Source organism: Ammospiza nelsoni, chromosome 2, assembly GCF_027579445.1.
Source record: "Ammospiza nelsoni isolate bAmmNel1 chromosome 2, bAmmNel1.pri, whole genome shotgun sequence".
NCBI classification, from domain to species: domain Eukaryota; kingdom Metazoa; phylum Chordata; class Aves; order Passeriformes; family Passerellidae; genus Ammospiza; species Ammospiza nelsoni.
The window spans coordinates 70792816-70815147 of NC_080634.1; the positions used below are offsets into that span (position 1 = coordinate 70792816).

The 22332-nt window shown below is 40.9% G+C and overlaps 1 protein-coding gene across 1 annotated transcript in view; it reads right to left on the reverse strand.

The window, feature by feature from the left end:
* Positions 1-11493, reverse strand: part of MYCBP2 (MYC binding protein 2) — a 175269-nt gene extending 163776 nt beyond the window's left edge. The window contains exon 1 of the mRNA XM_059466971.1: positions 10903-11493. Within this exon, the coding sequence (XP_059322954.1) occupies positions 10903-11177 (275 nt within the window). The 5' untranslated portion in view covers positions 11178-11493. The remainder of the gene's footprint in view (positions 1-10902) is intronic.
* Between the last annotated feature and the right edge of the window lie 10839 nt (positions 11494-22332).

A 22332-nucleotide genomic window follows, 5' to 3' on the forward strand; every position in this document is an offset into this window, starting at 1 on the left:
CGAATCCTGTTTCCCCAAATCCATGGGGTTATATACTCAAATCCTTTTCCCCCAAATCCACAGGGTCATATAGCTTAGTATTTGAGTCCTTTTTCCCAAATCACATTGAAGTCACTATTTGTTGTCATTACATTACAGAGTTCTATTGTCATTACATTACAAAGGTTCCATATTGCTAGAGTTTCGTACCTCCTTGCTGTTTCTTGTAGGCAGCTCCTCTAAGCACCAACTCTTCCTTGTCCTCACAGTAACCAACTGACTTCAGGTCCCCTCAACCAACCAATCCACCCTTTTATAGCACTCTCCTAATTGGCTACAGCTGTGGCCTGTTAACATCAGGCTGCTCCTAACTGGCTCAGCTGCAACTTTTTAGGGGGAAAGATTACTACCTTTATTTATGTTCTATCCCCCTACAGGTGTGTAGATGTAGCTGTCAGGGACACAGTTTAGTGGTGGACTTGGCAGTGCTGGGTTAGAAGTGGACCTAGTGATATTAAAGGTCTTTTCCAACCTAAACTATTTAACGATTCTGTTTCTAGTACCACAAGTACCACCATCTTAAAACACATCTCTGCTGGAAGATCTGATTGCTCAGTACCATGTTTGTTCCCTGTGACACATCTTTTCAGAAGACAAATGAACTTCATATTGATCCTATGTTCTTCTTAAGGACTATAGAATCACATCATTCAGGTTAGAAGGGACCTGTTATGGTAACTTTTTTTTTTTTACTGTGAGGGTGACTGAGCACAGGTTGCAAGCAAGGCTGTGGAGTCTCCATCCATATTCAAAGCCATCTGGCAAGTGGCTTCAGGTGGCCCTGTCTGAGCAGAAGGGTGGACAAGATGAACTTCAGAGGTCACTTCCAAACTCAACCCTTCTGTGATTCTGTGTCTGATTCTGTCAAACCCTGCCCAAGCAGTGTCAGAGACAGTAAGGTACCCATTACCATGTGCAGTAGCACTTTTAGTACTACCAAGAGATATAAACCCCTCTGGACAACACTTGCCAATGCTTGACCTTTCTCATAGTGAAGAATTGCTTTCTTGGAATGCACTGGAATTTCGTGAATTTTAATTTGTGCCACATCAGTGCCATGTCAGGGTAGGGGACACTACAGAGAAGCATCAGGTTCTCCCTTCTTCATTGCCTCACCGCTTTAACAGAATTACTCCTGAACCTCCTCTTCTCCATGCTAATAATCCCAGCCCTCTCAGCCTTTCCTTACTGAAGAAAAGCTCCAGATCCTTAATCACCAACATGACCCTGCACTTAACTCTTCGCAGTACCTCTCTCCTCTGCTGGGAAGCCCAGAACTGGACACTCCAGATGCAGCCTCATCAGAGAGTAGAGAGCACCTCCTTCAAGCAGCTGGCGATACTCCTCCTAACATAGCCTAGAAGGCTGTCTGCCACCTTTGCCATGGCAGTGCATTACGGGCACACAGATGGTTGCCATCAAGCTACCTCTCTGCAGAGCTGTCTCCCAGCTGGTCAGCCCCCCAGTGCTATTTGAACCATGATGCAGGATTCTGCAATTCCCCTTGTTGCACTTTAAAATCTCACTCAGCCCAAATCTCCAGCCTGGCTGCATCCCTCTGAACACAAACACAACCATGTGGTATATGAGGAATTCCTCTGTTTTGTGCCATATGGGAACTTGCTGCAAGGACAGTGTCCCAGCATTCAGGCCATTAGTAAGACGCTAGGCAGCATTTGCCCCAGTATCAGCTTCCAGAGTACACAACTGACAACTTGACTCTGGCTGGACTTCATGTCACAGACCACAAACCTCTAGGCCCAGACACTCAGGCAGTTCTCAATCTACTTCATTGTCCACTTATGTAACCCATCCACTGTCAGCCTGTGCATGCTGTGGGAGGCAGTGTCAAAAGCCTTACTCGAGCTGAGGTACAGCACATCCACTGCTCTGCCTGCCTGTATCTGCAGATTGCCTACAGTTATTTTTCACCAAGGCTTGCAGATTTTTAGGAATTCAGCTGTAAGAATCATTAGAGTGGGAAACTCTTCAGCTGGATAGGCAGACCTCAAAACAGCACTGAGAGTACAACCAATATTTTCCATAAATAATATAAACTTAGTATTTTTTATTGCTGACAATATTATCTCAGATAGAATCAAATACTTAAAGTTATTGCTGTTTTTATTTAGTAAGCCTAAAATTTAACAGTTTTAGTGAAATGGACAATAAGTCAACTGTCATTCAAAGAGCCACGTGCAGGCTCTCCAAGCCATTACCAGCTTACACACTATCTTCTTTAAATAATTAATCAAGCATTCTGACATGAATTTTCATCCATGCCAATAATAAAAGGAAAGTCAGGGCTTAAGCAGTATATCTACAAATGGAAAAATCATCAAAATCCTGTCCCCTAAATCCTTAAATCAGGGTAAGGAACATCAGCTGCAATCCAATTACCACAAGCTTAGAGGAAAAACATAGGCAGAGTAGTAGGACAGGTTTACTCTGGGCTTCTAAGGCATCTAAAAAGAAAAGGTTAAAAAAAGTCAGAACAGAAAAAAAAAGGCCACCCTACTCATTGATTTTTCCAGTTGGGATTTTTATGTGCTATTTGTTGGTGAGCTGAAATCACACATCTTTTTAATCATTACTTTAATTTCATAACTGAGGACTATTTTACTGTGACAATAACTTTCTTAACAACTACCATTTTTCTGAAAGCCAAAACTCTGGAGGCTTCAGAATTATTCCAGCTGCTGGAATACCCTAAGGCCTCTCCAATAATGACAGAAACAAACACTACAGGTTCTAAAAATGAAATTAAAACCCAACTGCACAAGTAAAATGCAACTGATTTTCATTTAACCATGACGAAAGTGCAAAACAGTATCTGATCCCTTTTGTAACTGGAAAGGTTTCCAAAACAGCATAAATCTGTCTCAGATGAAGAAAAGCAACATAAAAGAAAGCATCCCTCCAAAGTGTTCTCCACACAAAGAGAACAACCACTCAGGACAACCACTGAGAATTGGAGTTTTTCTGTAATTATCTGATTTTTCATTATTCACTTCAATGCTGTCTATGAAACTAGATCTGTTAAGAACACATGCAAGAAAACACTTATTCCTCAAGTTTGTCAATGCAGATGAAAGTATTTATCCTTAAACACTTCTAGGACTTTTTTTTTATATTTGAAAAGTCATTCAACCACAGCAAAGATGACAAGATCTGGACCTTTGGCCACTCTCCTGTCTAAACACAACCACCAAAATTAAAGTGTATATACAAAGCTATCTTACACCAAATCTTATCAGCAGAATTTTAATTTAACAATTATGCTACATGAAGTAAAGGAAAATCTGTATTTATTAAGAACAAGGCCATTACGAGCGATTAATGACAGTGTAACGTCTTTAAAGTGATTACTATCAAAAGCAAACTAAAGAAATTCAAACTTAGTTTGCAACAAATAGCAGAAGACAACTGCCAAGTACAAACAACTGAAAACTCACCAGTTTATAGCTGTCAATGGTCTACCCTGTATAGCAGTGTATTCTAGAAACAAAAGTGGATAGAGAATCGATTGGTTTGAAAAGAAAAGGAATAGAGACATGACTACTCTGAAAACATACAAGCATAATGAAGATATATGAGCACATCTGTTGGAAAGAATTATGCATTGGCTAGTGGGAGAGAAGCAAGGCCAAATCAGATAGGAAAGTCACAAGTGACTACATGTAACATGGTGAAACAAAATAAAGAAGGGCTGAAATAATAAAAATAGAACAAAGTATTTATATAACAACAAGCTCATCTCAGTGTAATGTAAATGACTGGCTGCAGATCTGTACAGACACGGCAATAGAAAAGATGAGCAATGTTACCAACTGCAACAAGGAGCACAGCAGAGAAGTAATACTTCTGTTTTAATCCCATTAAGGTTAAAACTCTCACCTACAAACTTTTCTAGACTGACAGAGATCATGACCAAAATAATCAAAATACCACAGTATCTGTGAATTTAAACTACAAGCAACAGATTTCCGCTTTTTGACCTTATCTGACTTTGGCTACAATAAAAATTTTCTTCCAAGCAGCTTGTATCATGTTTGTATGCTTTGGATTTTTGATGGGAACAGTGCTGGTAGCACACCTGTGCTTTATCTGTTGCTGACTAACACTTGGATAGGGTCAAGGCCTTTCCAGTTTCTCACACTGCCCTGCCAGCAAGTAAGCTGGGGGTGTACAAGGAGCTGGGAGGGGATGTAACTGGGACAGCTGAATCCAACTGACCAAAAGGATATTCTCTACCATATGACATCATGCTCAGTATATAAAACAGGGAGGAAGAAAGAAGTAGGGGGACAATACATTCAGAGTTATGGTGTTTGTCTTCCCAAGTCACTGGGAATGATGAAGCCCTGGTTTCCTGGAGATGGCTGAACATCAGCCTGCTGATGGTAAGGAAGGAATTAATTAATTCCTTGTTTTGCTTTGCTTGTATGCACAGCTTTTGCTTTACCTACTGAACTGTCTTTACCTCAGCCCTGAGTTTTCACATTTTTATCTTTCCAGCTGTCCTCCATCCCACTGCAGGGGGAAATAACCAAGGAGTCAGGTGGTGCTCAGCTGCCCACTGAGGTTACACCACATACATCCTTTCACAGAAACTATAAAGCATTTTCCAAGAGTTTTAAACTCATTACATATGACAATAATGCTTGGAACACAAGTGTAAAAAGTTAAGGAAAGAAAATGAAAACAAGGAACAGCAGTAATCTAACCATGCATCTCTAGTTTCAAGTGGGGACCAGGAAACTCAGTTGATTTTTTTTTATAATGTGTACAACAGGTATAAATTTAGATTTATTACACTAATAACATTTTTTTCTCAGGCTCAAGTAGTCATAGATATACTAAACACAGAGATAATCATTCAGTTTAAGTTCATCTAATTAAGTTCATCAACACCTTCATCAGTCTGAAGGCAATGAGCTATAACATGCTATATACTACGATACAATAAGAAAAAATCATATAAAGCATATCAATTTGCTTTGAAACATATGAAACACTAAATCTAAAAGCACAGAAACCATCTGCCTTAATGCAGTCACAGCATAAGGAGCCTATTCTCCTGTGTTAATTTCTAGTATTCATCCTTTGAAGGGGCACAGTGTTAGGAACTGGCTGTGAAAGACCAAAGGAATAGACCAGCTTCAAAATGTATTTACAACATGAATTATAGGAGTACTAGTCCACTTAGCACATGAGCACAAGGCAGGGTTTACGGCAAGCAAGGTGAGAAAGAAAAAGACAAAAATGTAACCATGTGTTCAAGTAATGCTGCAAGGGATCAAGTTTTCTAAGTAAACAAAGGATTAGGAAAACAGTTTGCATGAAGTACCTTGAAACTGTGTTATTGATACATCCCATGTGCTTTCTATAAAGACATAAGCAGTCTTTATCTTTAAATCATGGGTTTGGCAAAACATACATAGTCATATGTCAGGAAGAGAATTTACTGAAAAAAAATCTTCAAAATATTTTGTCCAGAAGGCAGATCATAATATGGGAGGAAACCAAAACTAAACCCTGACAGCTGATAGTTAACATAGCAGAAAAACAAATCCAACATCAAGTTTTTCAGTATGCAGGAAACACATTTACTACATTTAATATGGCTAGCAGTGAGGAATGGTAACTTATTAAATTGCTCCAGCCCAACCTTAACTGCCTCAGCTTGCTACCCAACAAACCATCAGTGTGCCAGAGGAGATTGTGTAACAAACTGAAACTTTAACTAGCATGTCCTCTCAGTTAAACTAAAAAATACAACATCCAAAAAACCCACCGCAATACACCACACATGAATTTGTGTTTTAATTTTTCCCATTACCTCTATAAATTATCTTTTATAAATATACACAAATAAAATGCCCATCTTAAGCCTCTCAATGTAATGTTATGGGGCTCTTTCCAGCTTCTATTATGTTTCCCACAGCAACACTGAACAAATACAACAATGTAAGACCAAGAGACAACTAGAGGTTTTTAAAAAACCTACTACATAAAACTTTTTCTTAACAGAATACAAGGTAAATAAATTAAAATAAAAATTTTAGTCATTTGCTAATCCCCATTAACCAACAGGGCAATACAGTATTAAAACACTACTACACTGCAGCTAAAAAGCCTAGAGCAGACAGCAACTCTCATCAGCTCTTCTAATGCACTGCTTAATCTAAGACTCAACAGCACATCAATTTCCCAATAAACAGTTTTAGTTTACACAAAACTTGAACTCTGTTTTGCAAAATTACATCTACAAAACACAAGAACAGAAAAACAGATAAACTAGACTAGAATATTTCAGTTGGAAAGGAGCTATGGAGCAAACATTTGCACAGGAATAAGTAGGAAAATTGAGTAGGTAACGTAACACCACTATCATTCTACTTGTCTTTGTACACATAAACTTTATTTTTTTAACTAAATAAATGCTTCCTAACTTTTTGCAAATATTACTCCATATTAAAAGAGCAACAAGTTCCAAACAAAAAAATCTAACAGCTTTTGTAAAGGCTTTAGATATGAAGAAATTAAGGCTTTCTTGTGTACCAACAATCAAATTCAGACAAATCTCATACACCAAAATTTACTTAAAAATAGTTTTCACAAAATCTTTAAATCCTCACAAGGCAAAGCTGAAGCTTCAGTAATATTTCTGCACTAAATTTTCAAGTATATATACTCCAAACATCTCAAATAAGTACTGCTTTACTGAGTATAAGTAAGGGTATAAGGGAAGACTAAATTTTTAAAAGCCTAAAGACTAACCTAATGTCCAGAGGATGTATAATTTAGAATTACAAGTGTGAATGAGTAACCTAGTTTCAAAATCTGCTATAATCATCTAGCTGAAACAATCAACACGAAATAAAGTTGGCTGGCTCTTCTTCAGCCAAAATAGATAGTAAAGACAGCCATCTAATTTCTAGTTATTATAAGAAATCTTACATTCCCATCATCACTGATATTTTCCTGGCCTCAGTGAGACCACAACACTAGAGTTCACAACACAAAGAGAAGCTTTCAGTTTTTTTGAAGGATTTAAGCTGAGAGGCAACTTTAGCAACAAAGTAATGGTCATTTTGGCACAAGTATGAACTCACTGTCATTTTAGAGTACACTGCCATTGTAATATAACAATTTAAAGTTAGTTCAAATTATGCAGTGAACACTTCCACTACAAAACAGGTCACACTAAAGCCATTATGAATTTATATAGCTATCCATATTTGACAAGAAGTCTCAAAGAACATGCTGAGCCTAACTGATACTTCTGGTAGTACGTAAATAGGTGAAAGGACTGCCAACTCAGGGAAACCCCCCAAGATGCACAAGCAATAACAGCAGCAATTCAGATGGACAGGGATGTTTGTTAGGATTAAGTTATATGAAAGAAAAAGCACATTTGAAGACAGCAAAAATGTGAAAATCAGAAACACCTTACTTGGCAAATACAGAGCCTTGGTACAGCACTAAAACCAGTACCCACTTGCAGTTTTGTCCACCCAGAACCCAGGATACAAGACAACAGTTTAACATGGATTTTTAGTTGCCCTCTGAAGGGGCCAATACTTCTACTAGCGTTTTACACACTAGTAAGTTACACTAGACATCATGCAGTTATTTTCAAATACTTCAGTGGCCACAAAAGAGAGACTATAAACTGAGGCATCCTCAGAGCAGATTTTTCTTCCAAACCAATCCTGAATTGACAACTAAATTGTCCACTGCTAGTAGTACTGCAGCAGATCCTTAACACTGTTATCTGCTTTAACAACGGCATGTTAAATCACAGAATTGGATACTTTTTTCTGTTTCCTTCCATAAAATTATTAGATTGACACGAGTGACAAAAGTAAGTTTCTTTGTTCCCGCCTCTCTGTACACAAAAATCTTTGTGCAACCCTTCACCTCGCACTGTCACAAGTACAATCACAAGGTGAGACAGATCAGGGAATTAGTCTGGATTACAACAAACCAGTTTTGCCAAGTTAATTTTAACCCAGAGTGAGTCTCTAATCTGTTACTGCAAGACAGTATAGAATACTACAGAAGTATTATGTCAGCGTGGCAGGGGGAGCAAGCACACCAACCAGCCCATCTCCTGTGGAGACCAGTGTTCATGACACTGCAGCCTGTATCACATGAGGAAATGCAAAACACTGCTGGTTCTGTTTCAAAGCCAATTACTGCATCCTACTCAACACGTAATATTCATCCCTTCTGATGACAGCCAGCACAAACACCTTGCAAATGTGATACTAATCTTGTGACTTTCAGATAATCTCCACAATGTTTGATTTCCTTGTCTACACAAAAGCATTTTCATACTGCTTGCCAGTTCTTCATAAACATTAAAGTTAGGTTTGGAACAGAAGCACTTACTGAGGCATTGGTCACGGCCCATGAAGTGCAGAGTATAATTTTGCAGACTTGAAGCAAAAATTCCACATCAACTTATTGCAAATAGGTTGCACTATCATTCTTCACATTAGTCTTGGAACACATGAAGAATTTTATTACTACTGATAAGCCAATTTGATTAGATTTTTTTTCAGTTACTTCAAGTTATTTTTCTAGTCACAAACACTCTTACTGACAATCTTACTGATTAAGACGCTTCAGATTTTCCCGATATATAAAAATCAAGTTAGAATTTCTGTCATAACCTATATTATCTTAAGCTCCATTTAATTTATCAAGCATTGTTTTCTACCATAGCAACTAGATGCAGACACAGTTAAATTTAAAGCTATCTTTACGAAATATTTGGAATTTGTATTAGTTTTGTAAAAAGGCATAAAAGGTCAAAAATACCATAAAAGGTCAAAAAGACCATTTCTGTTTAAGTTTACCAGGCAGCTGAAGTATTTTGCAGTATTTTGACACCAATATGGAGAAAAGGTGGAGACCACAAGCAGTATCTTGGCTGCCATCAGTCTGCCACATAAGGCAGTGGGGGTAGTGATAGCAGGAAACTAGGTAATTATTAAATATTCCACCTCTCAAAAGTCTGGCTGTATTCACCAGTATTAACTACCTGCCGTTCACTTGCCAAAGCCTAATATAACCTGCTTGCTCTGTACAAGGAGTCTATCTTCTTTGACTTGACCTCAGAAACATCAACTAAAAGAAGCATTAACATTTACACACACCTAAAGCTCGTATTTTCTACAATTTTAAGTATAAGGGAGAGCAGTTGAATCATCCTGAAACCAAAAGACATGGAAGACACAACTAATGCAAAACCACAGCTTTAAAAAATGCAGACCCCTTTGGGCAAAATTCACACAGGTACTGATGAGCAATTGCACATATGACTTCCTTGCATTTAGTAGTATCCTTACACTCAGCACTTGCAATCCCTGGGTTAAATGACACAAAGCTCAAAAGAGGGAAGAGATGTAATGGAAAAGGTATAAGCAATGGACTAAGGAATACATGGAGTAACAAAACACTTGCTGGTCTTCAGGGGGGAAAGAAAAGCTACAGTTTCCCTATCATACACTCTGAAAAGAAGTCGGTAGTTGCAAAGATGTCAAGTACCCATGCTATCAGTCCACGTTTCTAGCATTTACCATAAAGCAAATTGGGAAAGGTATGTGCCTTATGTTAATTCCACTCCTGGACACATCTTTCTCGGGCAAGGGGGGTGGAGGGTAAGCCCAGCTGTCAAGTCCGACTAACAAAAACCTGAAGAAGCCAAGCAGGCAACCTCCTCGTGCTTTACAACCGCTTGCAAACTTGATACAACGGTGACTCAAAGCTCTCCATAGGACCCGGCCACCCACATCACAGCCTGAAGAGCAGCACAGGCTGAGAACACAGGAAGGTGCCGGTTTCATGTCATCCACATCCTCAGCGACCTCCGGAGGGGAACAATGGGGAGCCCTTCACACGGCGAGACCGCGCACCCCGCCATGCCTGCAGGGCCGGGAGGATCCGCCCGGGCCGGGCCGGGGGCTGTCTCCCCTCCCGCCACTACCGGCTCCGCACCGCTACAGCCCGCAGCTCCCTCCCGGCCCGGGAACAGGGCAGGGCGGCATTCCCGGCCGGAGGAGCAACAGGCACCCTGCTGCGGCCCCAGAGCCGGCGGTAGCACCGGGAATGGGAGCCCTGAGGGGCATCATCCGCCGGGGAGGGGTGCTCGGGAACCAGGCGGGGCCACACCACACCCCAGAACCCCCCGGCTCCCCCCGCAAGGCGCTGCCTCCCTCCAGACACCGAGGCCGCCTACATGGCGATGGCAGACGGGGAACATGACCTAAAGAGGAGGAAAAAAATAAGGCAGGGTAGCTAAAGGCAGCCCCGGTACATGGAAAAAGCGCCACGGTCTCTCGTTCGGTAACGCAGCCAGCGGGAGTCGCGGGTGCCCTGCGCAGCCTGTCTCGGGAGAGGCCACGGGATTGAGCCTGTTCCGGCAAGCCTGGCCGGAGCGAGGTCTGCCCGGGGGCCCAGCATTGGCATTCTCCATTCCCCCCGGGGAGCTGGGCCGCACACTGGGGCGGGCACAGGTAACTCTGCCCCGGAGGGCCCCGGGAGAGGGGGCGGCAGCGCCATCTGCGCGGTATCGCCGGCCAAGCGAGCGGCGGGGCCCGGGCGGCACCTGGGCAGCCGCCGGGTTACATCACCGCCCCTTCCCTCCGTCCGTCCCCCGGGGCGCGGCGGCGCGGCCACATGGCAGCGGGCACACACAGCCGCGCTGCCCGGCACGGGGGCGGGGAGGAGGATGAGGAGGGCGGCTGCCGGGAGGGAGGAAGGTGCACGCGCCGGGCCGCTCCCAGCCGGCGATGGGAGGGGTGGCGGGGGCTGCGCGTCTGGCCCAGGAGGGAGCGCGGCGCGCGTTACCTGCCCGGGTGGCTCCCCAGCTCACGGTCGCTCAGCGCCGCCGTGTAAATCCTCCGGTATCTGTCGGCCAGGGCCTTCCCGGAGAGCAGCAGCTGGTAGCGGCTCCGGCAGCCCAGCGGCGGGGCGGGCAGGGCTCCCAGCCCGCCGGCCGAGCCCTCCTCGGGCCCCATGGCCGGAGCGGCGCCGCCGGAGGAGAAGGAGTAGCCGCGTTCGGCACCGGTGCAGGCGGCGGCGGCGGCTCCCGCAGAGGCGGCGGCGGCTGCGGCGCTGCTCATCCCCCTCCCCGCCCGCCCCCTGCTTGCGGCGGCGCCGCCTCCTGGCGCGGCGCGGACACAGGCGGCTCCCGCTGCCTTCACCGTCGGGGCCCGGCCATGGCGAGGCCGCAGGAGGCGCCGCAGGAGCCGCCCTTCAGGCTGCGCATCCACCCGCGCTGCGGGAACACCCCGCTCTTCCCTTCCTCCAGCGGCGGCTCCAGGCCCCAGCTACTCGCCGCTCGCCTTCCGCCCCGGGCACAGCGCCCGCCGCCACCGAGTCCCGGGAAGGACCGTGCGCCGCCGGGACCGGGGGGCGGGCCGCTTGCTTCCCCCTTCCCGCTACAGGGTGTGTGCGTGGGGACGGGGGGCGGAGGCCGGCAGTGCCGCTTCCCCTCCGGAGTTTATGCTCGGCACTGCCGCCGCCCTCTCCCGCACGGCCGCCCCGGCCCCGCCTCCCTCCCGCGGGCAGCGCGGCCGCCGGGCGCATGCGCTGCCCCGCCCGCCCCGCGCGGCCCCCGGGAAATCCGGGATCGGCGGCAGCGAGGGAAGGACGGAGGGAGCACCTGCTGCGTGCGGCCGGGGCACCGAGCGTGCCCGAGGGGACGGCCTCCCAACCCCCGGTCACGCCCGAGAGGGGTCGGGCTGCGCGGGCCCGGGAGGCGGGTATTGGCAGGGATCTTCTTCTGCGCCCTGTTGGGAATGGCTATCACGGGATCAGCTGGGTTGGAAAAGAGCTCAGCCATCGTCGAGTCCAGCCTGTGACCGAACCGTGGCCTTGTCAATTACACCATGGCATCAATTGCCATGTCCAGTCTTATCCTACGCACCTCCAGCGAGGGTGACTCCACCGCCTCCTCGGGCAGTCCATTCCAATGCCTGTTCACCCTTTTTTCTGTGAATAAATTCCCGTAATGTTCGACCTAAACCTCTCCTGGCACAGTTTAAGACTCTTGTTCTGACCCTAGTGCCCAAGTGGCTGAACGCCACCTGACTTTAACCTCCTTTCAGGTGTTTGTATAGAATGTCTCTTCATCGTATTTTATTGAGATGTCGAATGCCTCACACCTTGCTTCTGTGCTATGTAATGCTACCTAGGAAGGATCTTTTTCCAGGAGCAATATCCTCTGTGGCTTGAGGAAGAGTCCACTAAATCGAGTTGCCATATTAGGTACAATTTTCCTTAAGTTGCCTTCACTATCTCCAGGGCAACTTACCTGCTTTTAGAGGATAAGGGAGGCATGGCAGCAGGCACTTTCTTATCTTCAGGTCACTTGCATTATTGCCTTTTATCTGTTGGAGTTGTAGCCCTGCAGTTTTGCCACACTTTCTACCACTTTATACAGCTGAAAACCTCAAGTATATAGGCCGGGATATGTAATATGTAATAAATAATAAGAAAAAAATAAATTTAAAAAGTCTTCATACCAAATGTGGTTTGTATTGTAGTCTGCAGAAAGCTGTCATCCAAAGAAGGTATGTGCTGACGTATTTTCTTATTTTTATTCTACATACCAAAAAATGCCCTAAACAAACCCTGGAATTCCCCTGCTTGTAACTACAGATAAATATTTTTGCAAACAATTTCTGCATAATCATAGAGTCACAGAATACCTGAAATGGATGTGACCAACAAGGATCATCAAGCCTCTTGACCTGCTCAGGACAACCAGAAGCATAACATGTGCCTGAGACAGATAAAACAACAGATAAAACAATAGCAAATATAAGAGAGCTATGCAATTGCCATCTTTTTTTTTTTTTTTTTTTTTTTTAACAGAGAACTAGAGATGTTGAAATCAATAAATTCATGCAGGTTTTCACAAAGGTAACTGTTCAGGTAGCAGAAAGACAGCAAGAATGGTGCTGCCACTGAAGAAAAAGCTACTTGCTGATGCATTTAAAGGCAACTAGAGACCATTCCAGAAATATTTAAAGCATTAACTAAAAAGCTTTCCATTATAATTCTTATACTGTAGTGGGTGGGAAGGGAAAAAAAAGGAAAAAATAATAAACCAGCAGTGATTAAAAGAAGCTGTGAGAAAAGAAGTACCACATCTTATGGTGTTAACCACCAGCAAAGCACATTCCCTATGAGAATCAGTGGTAAGTCTTTCTAGCTCTTCTTCTAGGAGTTACCTAGAATCATTCCTACAGGCAAGATCCATAAAACCAAAGAAACAAAAAACAAACAAACAAGAAAACAAATGCACCCCAAACAAACACAAACAATTGAAAAACAAACATGAAAAAAGCAAAACCAGCAAATCCACCTCCTTTTAGCTCATATTTTTGTTTTATTGTAAGCTGTTACTTATCCAAATAGTAATTTTTCTTTTGCTAAACACACACTGCCTGACAAAAGGGTTGTGTTCTGGTTGTCTGTCTCATCTCAAAATTATTCTGCACTGCTGCCACTGTAGCCATCTTACTGCATGGGCAATAAGTGCTGGCAAACTTTTATGAAAGTGATGCAATTTATTGCAATTCTTGCATATTGCTGCAAACTCTAGAATTTGTCTGGGCTTGTGTTTACAGAACCACTCACAGTGGGGTGAGCATTATTTGCAGACTGCAACTTCTACTCCACATCTGTTTTTATCTCACATCTGTTTTTATCTCAAGCTTATGGAAGGTGGACTTCACGCTCCAGGCACCTTGGAAGATTCACCCAAACTGAAATTTTCCATAAACTTCAGTCTACGATGAGCAATGGAGTTTGACAAGGATTTGCCCGGTCAGGATAACACTGTAACTTATTCTAGTCCACCTCTAACCTCTCTTCACTCAAAATACAAGTGTCCAACATGCAAGACTCTTAATGGCACAAAGTGTGAGCTGGGTTCAGTCCTCATTCACAGCCATATTTTCACTTCTTGCTTTGTCCTTCAAGGAATCCCCCTTATCTTTTTCTTTTCTTTCTTTGGACTCTGATACCCTTGTTTCATATTCTGACACCGATTCTGAGCAATAATATCACTACTGTACCATGTAAGAACATTCAGGAGAACACATTTCATCTGGTCAAACCTTATACTAGATATGATATTGACTATACTCCTGTAGTTAGCATAAAGTGTATTCTGCAGTTCTGGGATGAAATCATTGCCAGTTCAAATCTATTTCCTTGCTTGTTAGTTGGTTGTGTTTTCTGTTGTTTGTTTTATTTTTTTTGGTTTTTTTTGCCAGGGATAGTGTCATTTTGGAGAATGTTTGCACTGGATGAGCCCTTTGCTTTCTGTGGCTGCAGAGGTCTAGCAGTAAACGTTTGAAAGATGGATTTGTTATACCATCAGAACAAAGTCAACTGAGCAAAGCTACTTTGTGCAGAATATATCTTACTTCTGACAGCACTCAGCTCTTTCCCTGTTTGCAAACATCTTCCTGCTGAGACAGAAAGAAGTGCTTTGTCCATCGGCCTCTCCCTTTTACTTTAAGGTGGGGCTTACAGCAGTTGTGTTCATTCACCTGGCGCCTTTATAAATAAGTTTTAGCAGAACAAATTGTTTGCATGTCACCAAGAATCAGCCTGACAGTCTATCTTATTCATTGTCACAGCTCACATGGATCAGCATTGTACAAATGTGAGTTTCAACACTGCAGAACTAGAATTTCCACCAGGTAATTCCTGTATCCTGCATGACAGAACGTAAAGTAAAAAGTTTCATGGTTTCATAACTTAACCCTATACTATTTGATTGTATTTCCGGGCCTTTATTTTAAGCTTTCAAAATACTATACAAACCAACACAGCAAGCAAGCAGTGAATCTAGAGTAAGACAACTTTAAAATTTGTAAACTAGACAGTTTACATATCACATTGAAGCCAGGAAGTTATGAACCATAGAATTTAGTACTTCTGCAGTAAAACTTGTAGTTTACTACAGTCAGGTGATGTTAGAACTCTTTGTTTGCCTGAAGCAACTAGCTCTTGCCAACACATTTGCTCCAGAAATAGGACTTAAATCAGTAATAACAACAACAAAAAAACCCATAATAATCTTTTGGTCATTTAGCTTATGTCGCTGTCAAGATGTGAGGCTGTTAACATGATTAGTTAAAAGGACCATTTTTCACCACATAGTTCCACCAACCTGGCATCTGTTTCGGCATTATTACTCTGTAATGGAAATCTATCATTATTTAAGTTGTCAGCATTTATTTTGAAGCTTCATTTTTTTGGGGGACATACACACACACAAGCACCAAACCCCCAAAATTTCACAGCATAATTCTTGTCCTGTGCTTTTCTGCTATAAAGAGCTCTTTGCTGATAGAAAGCACAGGACAGGCACTATACTGTCTCCATATTGCAGACAAAGCTTTCTTCTCCATGCTATAATGGAGGTGCTTATTCCTCCCTATACTTTTGTTTTCCAGGTAACTTATGCTTACCCAGGTTTACTTTTGGTATGCAGAACAGATGAAGGAAAACAAAATGTACATATTTAAAAAATAAAAATAGATTTAAAAATGCAACTCACCAAATTTATTTGCATTGTCATGTTTTTTTTTAAGTCAATTTTTTCCATTCTAAATTGTAGATACATGCTAAAGGGAAGCAATCAAACAAATGCCACTTCATTTTTGATGCCAGCTGTCATAAATACCAGAGTTGGATACTCAAAAGGAACTTCTATGGACTTTTGTCTTTATATTACTTATTGTGCCAATATTTGGACTTTATTTCCCCTTTAGAAAAACCCTATCTTTAAATGCTTTCTTTAAAATTTATTTAGTATGCACAAAAAAAAAATAGTGTGAAGTAAAAGCTTAAAAAGTAGTTTAATGCTAACAGATATATAAGCTCTTCAGTTAGGATAACTACTTCTTTTAGGTAGGGAGACCAACAAAGAAAACCCAACAACTTACTGCTGCCATGGTAATATAATTGGCATTAGTCTAAACAAAAATAGGTACACATTAAAGTAAAAGAGAATATTAATAACTTTTTCCTTTCAAAATTTCAGTAATTATTATTTAACAGTATTCCACCAAATTTCCCCTTATACAGAAACCCAGAACATATATATATATACAAATTTCTGAACCAGCTAAGAACTACATGAAGACACAGTTGAAGAAGTATTACCAGGAAATTATCTTCAGTCATCCTGAAGAGCAAGAAAATTTGTGCAGAACTTTTTAGCCAACAGCACTGAAGTTTGTGAATGAATGCCAAAAGTCAAAAAACAAACAAAACTATTAGAAACAAAAATACAAACTAGCAATGATTTATAATGTATTATTGCTTTGAAAATATTATATAGGTTAAAAGGAAGAGCTAGTATGGCTCTTCCTTTGACATTCAGATCTGTGTATGTCAGGAAGCTTTGAAACAGGACCCTGGGCTGAAACTGGTCTGAAACTTGGAAATTTCAAGTCCTCTTGAATATAACATATGGAATAATGTTTACTGGATTGTCACATATGATCAAGAAACAAAGACTAGGATGTAAAGCCATTGAAAAAAAAGTGGAAAAATCCACTTGGATCATCAAGATGAGTCTTCTACGTGAAATGAAGCAATGTACATGAGAAACAATAAGTCCTGCATCTTTTACAAGACAGGGAACACCTGAACTTTGCTGAAAACTAAAATAGCTTGTCAGGGAAAAAAATTATCTAGCAGTTCAAACATGTTAATCTGCAAGCAATAATCTTGGGTATCCCCAAACCAAAAATGGCATCAGATTATAATTCCATTTTCCCCCCATTTCCTTATTTCCACACAAGACTGAAATGATTTTATTGAGCCTTCTCAAATGGATAAAGCAGGTCAATTTTAAATTCAAACTCCAGACTTGAAGCAGAATGCCAGGGATATATTTAGAACAATCATGTTGTCAGTGAAAGCTTTGGAAGTCTAGCTAAGAAACTGAAGGGATGGTGCTGTGATCACAGGAGAAAAAAAAAACCAAAACAGTCTAGGATGCAACTGCTTAAAACTTCACACAGTTATCCATGGACATATTTTTAGTACTGTAAGTCACTTAAACCAGTTTTTTCGAGCAACTGTAAATTACATTAATACCTTTTGTGTTGTTTATTAAATGCAGTGTCCAGGGGTTCAGTTAAATGAATAGCTCAGTGAACTTTCTCAGCTCTTTAGTTAAAACACCCAGAAACTTTCTACACATGAATCATCACGTTGGATTTACTGAACCCTGAGGTATGTGCATATACCCGTTGCTGCACTAGCCACATTATTCCCTGTGGGATCTCTTTTTCCTGTAATCTTATAATTACTAAGGACTACTCCATTAGTCACTTAAGAGGTAATTTTAAGAGATAATTTTCTTACAAATATGTATCAGTAAGGCAGCCAAAAGGAACTTTCCATTTCCACTAGTCCTGAGAACAAGCACTGTCCTCAGTATTTCTAGTAGCATATATTCAACAGTTAGACCAAGGGGCAAACACCCAACACAGAGTTTATTATTCTACTTATATTTTACAGTTTTTAGATTTTCAAAGCACGTGGGCAAAGCCTATTTGGCCATTATTTGTGGGAGGGTGTACATCTCTACTGTTTCCTGTGCTAGACTCTGTGTCTGAAGGTATAGACTTTGATGTACTGAAGTTTATCATGCAGTTTAGTAGCATGCTTTAGTAACATTGACAATTGGGTGTTTGTCCTGGACATTTTTCACTGACCTGATAAGACTAGGAATGGATCTCTCTCAAATGGCTTCCTCACTTGTTGATCTCCCTTCTGCTCTTATTTCCACCTAAAGATAGAAAAATCAAGAAATTTACCAAAAGAGGGGTAACATATCAAAGGAATATCTAAAATTCCTGTAAATGGATAAAATTCCCAAGGAATAAATGGTACCTGAGTAACCAGAGTTATGACAAACTAGAAAAAGCCACAGGAGAGTACAGTGTCATACTGTCCTGGTTTCAGCTAGGATAGAGTTAACTGTCTTCTTGGTAGCTGGTACAGTTTTGACTTCAGCATGAGAATAATGTTGATAGCACACTAATGTTTGAGTTCCTGAGCGATGTTTACCCAAAGTCAAGGACCTTTCAGTGTCTCATGTTTTGCCAGTGAGCAGGTGCACAAGAAGCTGGGAGGAGCATAGTCAGGACAGCTGACCTAAAGTGTCCAAGGAGATATTCCATACTCAGAACAGCACGCTCAGTATATGAGCTGGGGGAGCTGGCCAGGAGCTGCTGATCCCTGCTCAAGGATGGGCTGGGCATCAGGCAGCAGATGGTGAGCAATTGTATTGCTCATCACTTGTTTCTCTTGGGATTTATTCCTCTCTGTCTCCTTTTCATTACTACTATTATTGTTGTTGTTACTATTACCATCACAATTATAATTATAATAATAATTATTATGTTTTAAATTGCTTCAATTATTAAACAATTCTTATCTCAATGCACGAGTTTTGCTGTTTTTTCCTGTTTCTCCTCCCTACCAGGGCAAGGCAGGGCAGGGCAGGGAAGTGAGCAAGTGGCTATGTGGTACTCAGTTGCCAGCTGGGGTTCAGCCATGACATATACATACACTCAGAAAAAATGTCTTCATCCATCAACATTTCTCACTTATTATTCAAATGCCACTGACCCACTTACAGAAAGTTATTATTTTCTTGAAGTACTTGCATTACCTTGAAGCAGCCAGGCACTTTTCATTCCATTAACACTTAAGACAGGTGTTAGGAAAATCCACAGGACTAAGTTTTTTTAAAACTAACTGATCACAGAGGCAAGCCACATCAAGAAGTCTAAAACCTCTGACTCCAGATTCAAAGAGTTTTTGGAGCTTTTTTTTTTGTTTTGTTTTGTTTTGTTTTGATGTTTTGTTTGGTTTTTGTTTGGTTATGGTTTGGTTTTTGATTTTTGGGGTTTTTTACGCCCTGGAACTGTCCTGATACTTAGAGATCTTTTAATACTACATTTGTGCTTTTATGAGGTACCAACAGAATGACAACAATAATTACTCTGTAATTATTTTAATGTTACTCCTTAGGTAACAGAAAGGACTGCAGTGCTAGACAGTCAAAGATGAAATAGCTTTAGTTATTCTCTTACACAAAAGTAGGTCTCATTATGTAAATCTTCCTTCCCTCTTTGACAGAAATACAGATATAGGTTTCTAGGTTAGTACTACACAATATTCCAACTCAAACATCAACACCATATAGAATATGAAATAAATAGGTTATTGATTAGATGATGAACAAGTACTTTTGAGATGTATCACTATATGTGCTTTATCCATATTAACTGAATTTACTTCTACCTTCTCCTGCAACTGACTAGCTTCCAATTCCTTCTACACTGCAGAGTAACTGAAAGATTAGTCTTGTACAAGAAGAAAACAAATATTAAAAAACCCACCAAAAAAACCACAACATTTTTTAATATCAACATTAAGAAAATCAATAATTACCTTTGTTACACATTTTGTCTTTTTTTTTTTTTTAAGAGAAACAAGACCACAAAAGTAGCATAGCTGTGACAACTTCCAGCTCTGTCCTACTGCTGCTATTAAACAGACAGGCTTTATTTCACAAACCCAAAAAAAGTGCTGTTTAGTTCATTCAGTTGCCAAGCAGACAAAATCCTCCTGCTACCCTTCAGTTCACACGCCACCTCTCACCTTTCTTTCCTTCATCTGCTCACCCCCAATAACACTGGTCTTCTCTCTGAGCTTGGATTGCCTTGAGTTGGGAATCATATACCTTACACCTCATCACATTCACAGCTGTGTGCTTCTATTTCTCCAAGTGAAGGGGGCTAATTTCCTAAGTCTGTAACATCAAAGCACAGTGTTATCAAAAAGGACTGAATGTGATCCTCAGTTACAGAATGGAGCAGTGAGAAAGAGGAGAAGTGATTCTGTCATTTTATATCATGTTTTTGAGTTACACCTATTCCTCCTGCCATTGAATTGAGTAGAAGCACTCCTAAATGAATTTAAATTGCCATAAAAAAGCTTGGATAGAAATACCCTTCAAGTTGCAATACAAAGATGTGTAGCTGGAACAAGGATTACACCTGACCCTATCCACTGTCCATGCCCCAAGAGCCAGGAAAGAAATGCAGGTTCTTATGATATTATTTGTCAATATATCAAAACCACTAATCATTTATGTATTTTGTATGTTTCATGAATACATTAAAGTAGTATTTCGAAACAACTGACTCACCAGCAAGCATTGACATGGGCATCTATGAGCTCACAAAATTTAAGGTTTTAAAGATAGCAACTTTCAAAGTAGCAACAGAGTAAACAAACTACATTATAATGCTTGTTCTGATGGTGCAGTAGGAATCAAATATTTTGTGGAAAGAGTATTCACCAAATTGCATTCTTGTAATATAAATTTAGTGCCAGACTAATATTCTGTCTTGTAGAAATAATTAGACATCAGGAAAGGAGCTGCTGTGCTTTTTTAGTAGAGACTTATCTATATGGATTACATCTGTATGTGTTTACATATATTAGATTTTTATGGTCTACAGAGCAAAAAACTAGAATATTAGAACTTCTTATTTTATGATTGGCTGACTACTGGGTGCTTATAGAGCAGGTAGATTATTGGCTGATTTATTTAATTTTGAATGTTCTCCTTTTTTAGAACTGGTATAACACATTTACTAACTGAAAAAATAAAACCACCCAAGGAACAGAAATAACAGAATACTATTCAATGAGGCTTTACCCAGAAATTAACCATCAGCTTTGTGAATTCTATATTTGTGTAAGTCCACATAGGTACAGGCATTTGGAGCAATATACAAAATAAGTAGTCCCATGCAGGCGTACTATCCCCGCCTCTTTCTTCCAGAGCCACTTTACAGGTGTTGAGAGACTAGGACTGCTTGCAGTGTAGTGCTCAGACATAATCTGGAAGCGCCATGAGAATTTAGGACAACCTGACAACCTTCTTAACGCCTCACTCAATTCAAAACAGCAATTGGAATAATGGTTTTAAAGCAACTAATTGTAATATAGATTTAGTTAGTTACATTTTGATGACAATTTCAATTATTTTCTGCTCACAACAGCCACACCTTGGAATGATGACCTATAACTCCTTCTTTTAGAGTAGTCATTCTTGCCATAAAAAAGGAAAACTTACTTTACAATAGTCATCTAAAGGTTGGGCATCTCAGACCAATCTGTCTTAAAATCTAACAAAGTACCTATCTCAGTCTATCACAAGCAGCTAATAATCAATATCCTTCAGGCAGGATTCCCTAGTTTTAACCACTTACGTGTGTGTTAGCTCTGTTGCCTACACTAGACAAGCTCTTTCCTTTGTAAATGGAAAGACATAAGTATCTCCTAATGACACTTCATCCTTCTTGTTTTTATGGTGGAAAGAACTGCCCTTCAGATGTGCCCACCACATTTTAATTAGAGCTTGAAACAGATAAAACCTTTACTCAGGCAGTTATAATGTGTTTTCCAGTTGCCTTACTCATCTTAATGCAATGCAAAGCAGCAAAATAAGAAAGCAGATGTGCCTTGTGGTGCAAGTCTTTCTAAAATGTGTTAGAAGGCCGTTTACTTTGATTACAGGTGAGCACTGAATGCAGTTTACCTTTGACTATAGCTCTGTTCTGATGTAAGAACAAGTAAATTCAAAATATATTCATCCTCTTTAGCCCCTAAACTCTTTTTAACCAAAAGTCTTCCAACAAGCCTTACTAATCTCATTCCTTGACCTCAACAATGGAAAAAGTTGTTTTTCAGAGTTCAAGAGTTTTGCCAATCAGCTACTGTCATTTTGTTTTCCACACCAAGTCGCCTTTAGCTGAAGCCATATCCCGCTTTAGTCCTGAGAACTTAATTGTTGGAATGCTTCTGGCTGCAGCTCATACAGTTAATTTTTCCATTGCACTTAAACAAGGTATGGTTTGGGTTTTGGTTTGTTTTTTTGTTGCTGTTTTGGTTTGTGGTTCTTTGTTTTTGTGGGTTTCTGGGTTTCTTTTAACAGGAACTGCTTTTGACTGGTGCTTTAAGGTGCTGTGTCAGCTGATCCCTTAACTTATCCCAGTTTTAGGAAGTTCTGCAACAGGCTTTTTTCTTTGCTTTTAAAATTTGCAATTTTGTTTCTGCTAGATATTTTTTACCTCATGAATGTCCAGAGTTTCACTTTTGCTACGTTCTAAGAAAAATAGAAAAGCTGGTATTTAATTTATTATTGTCTAAATT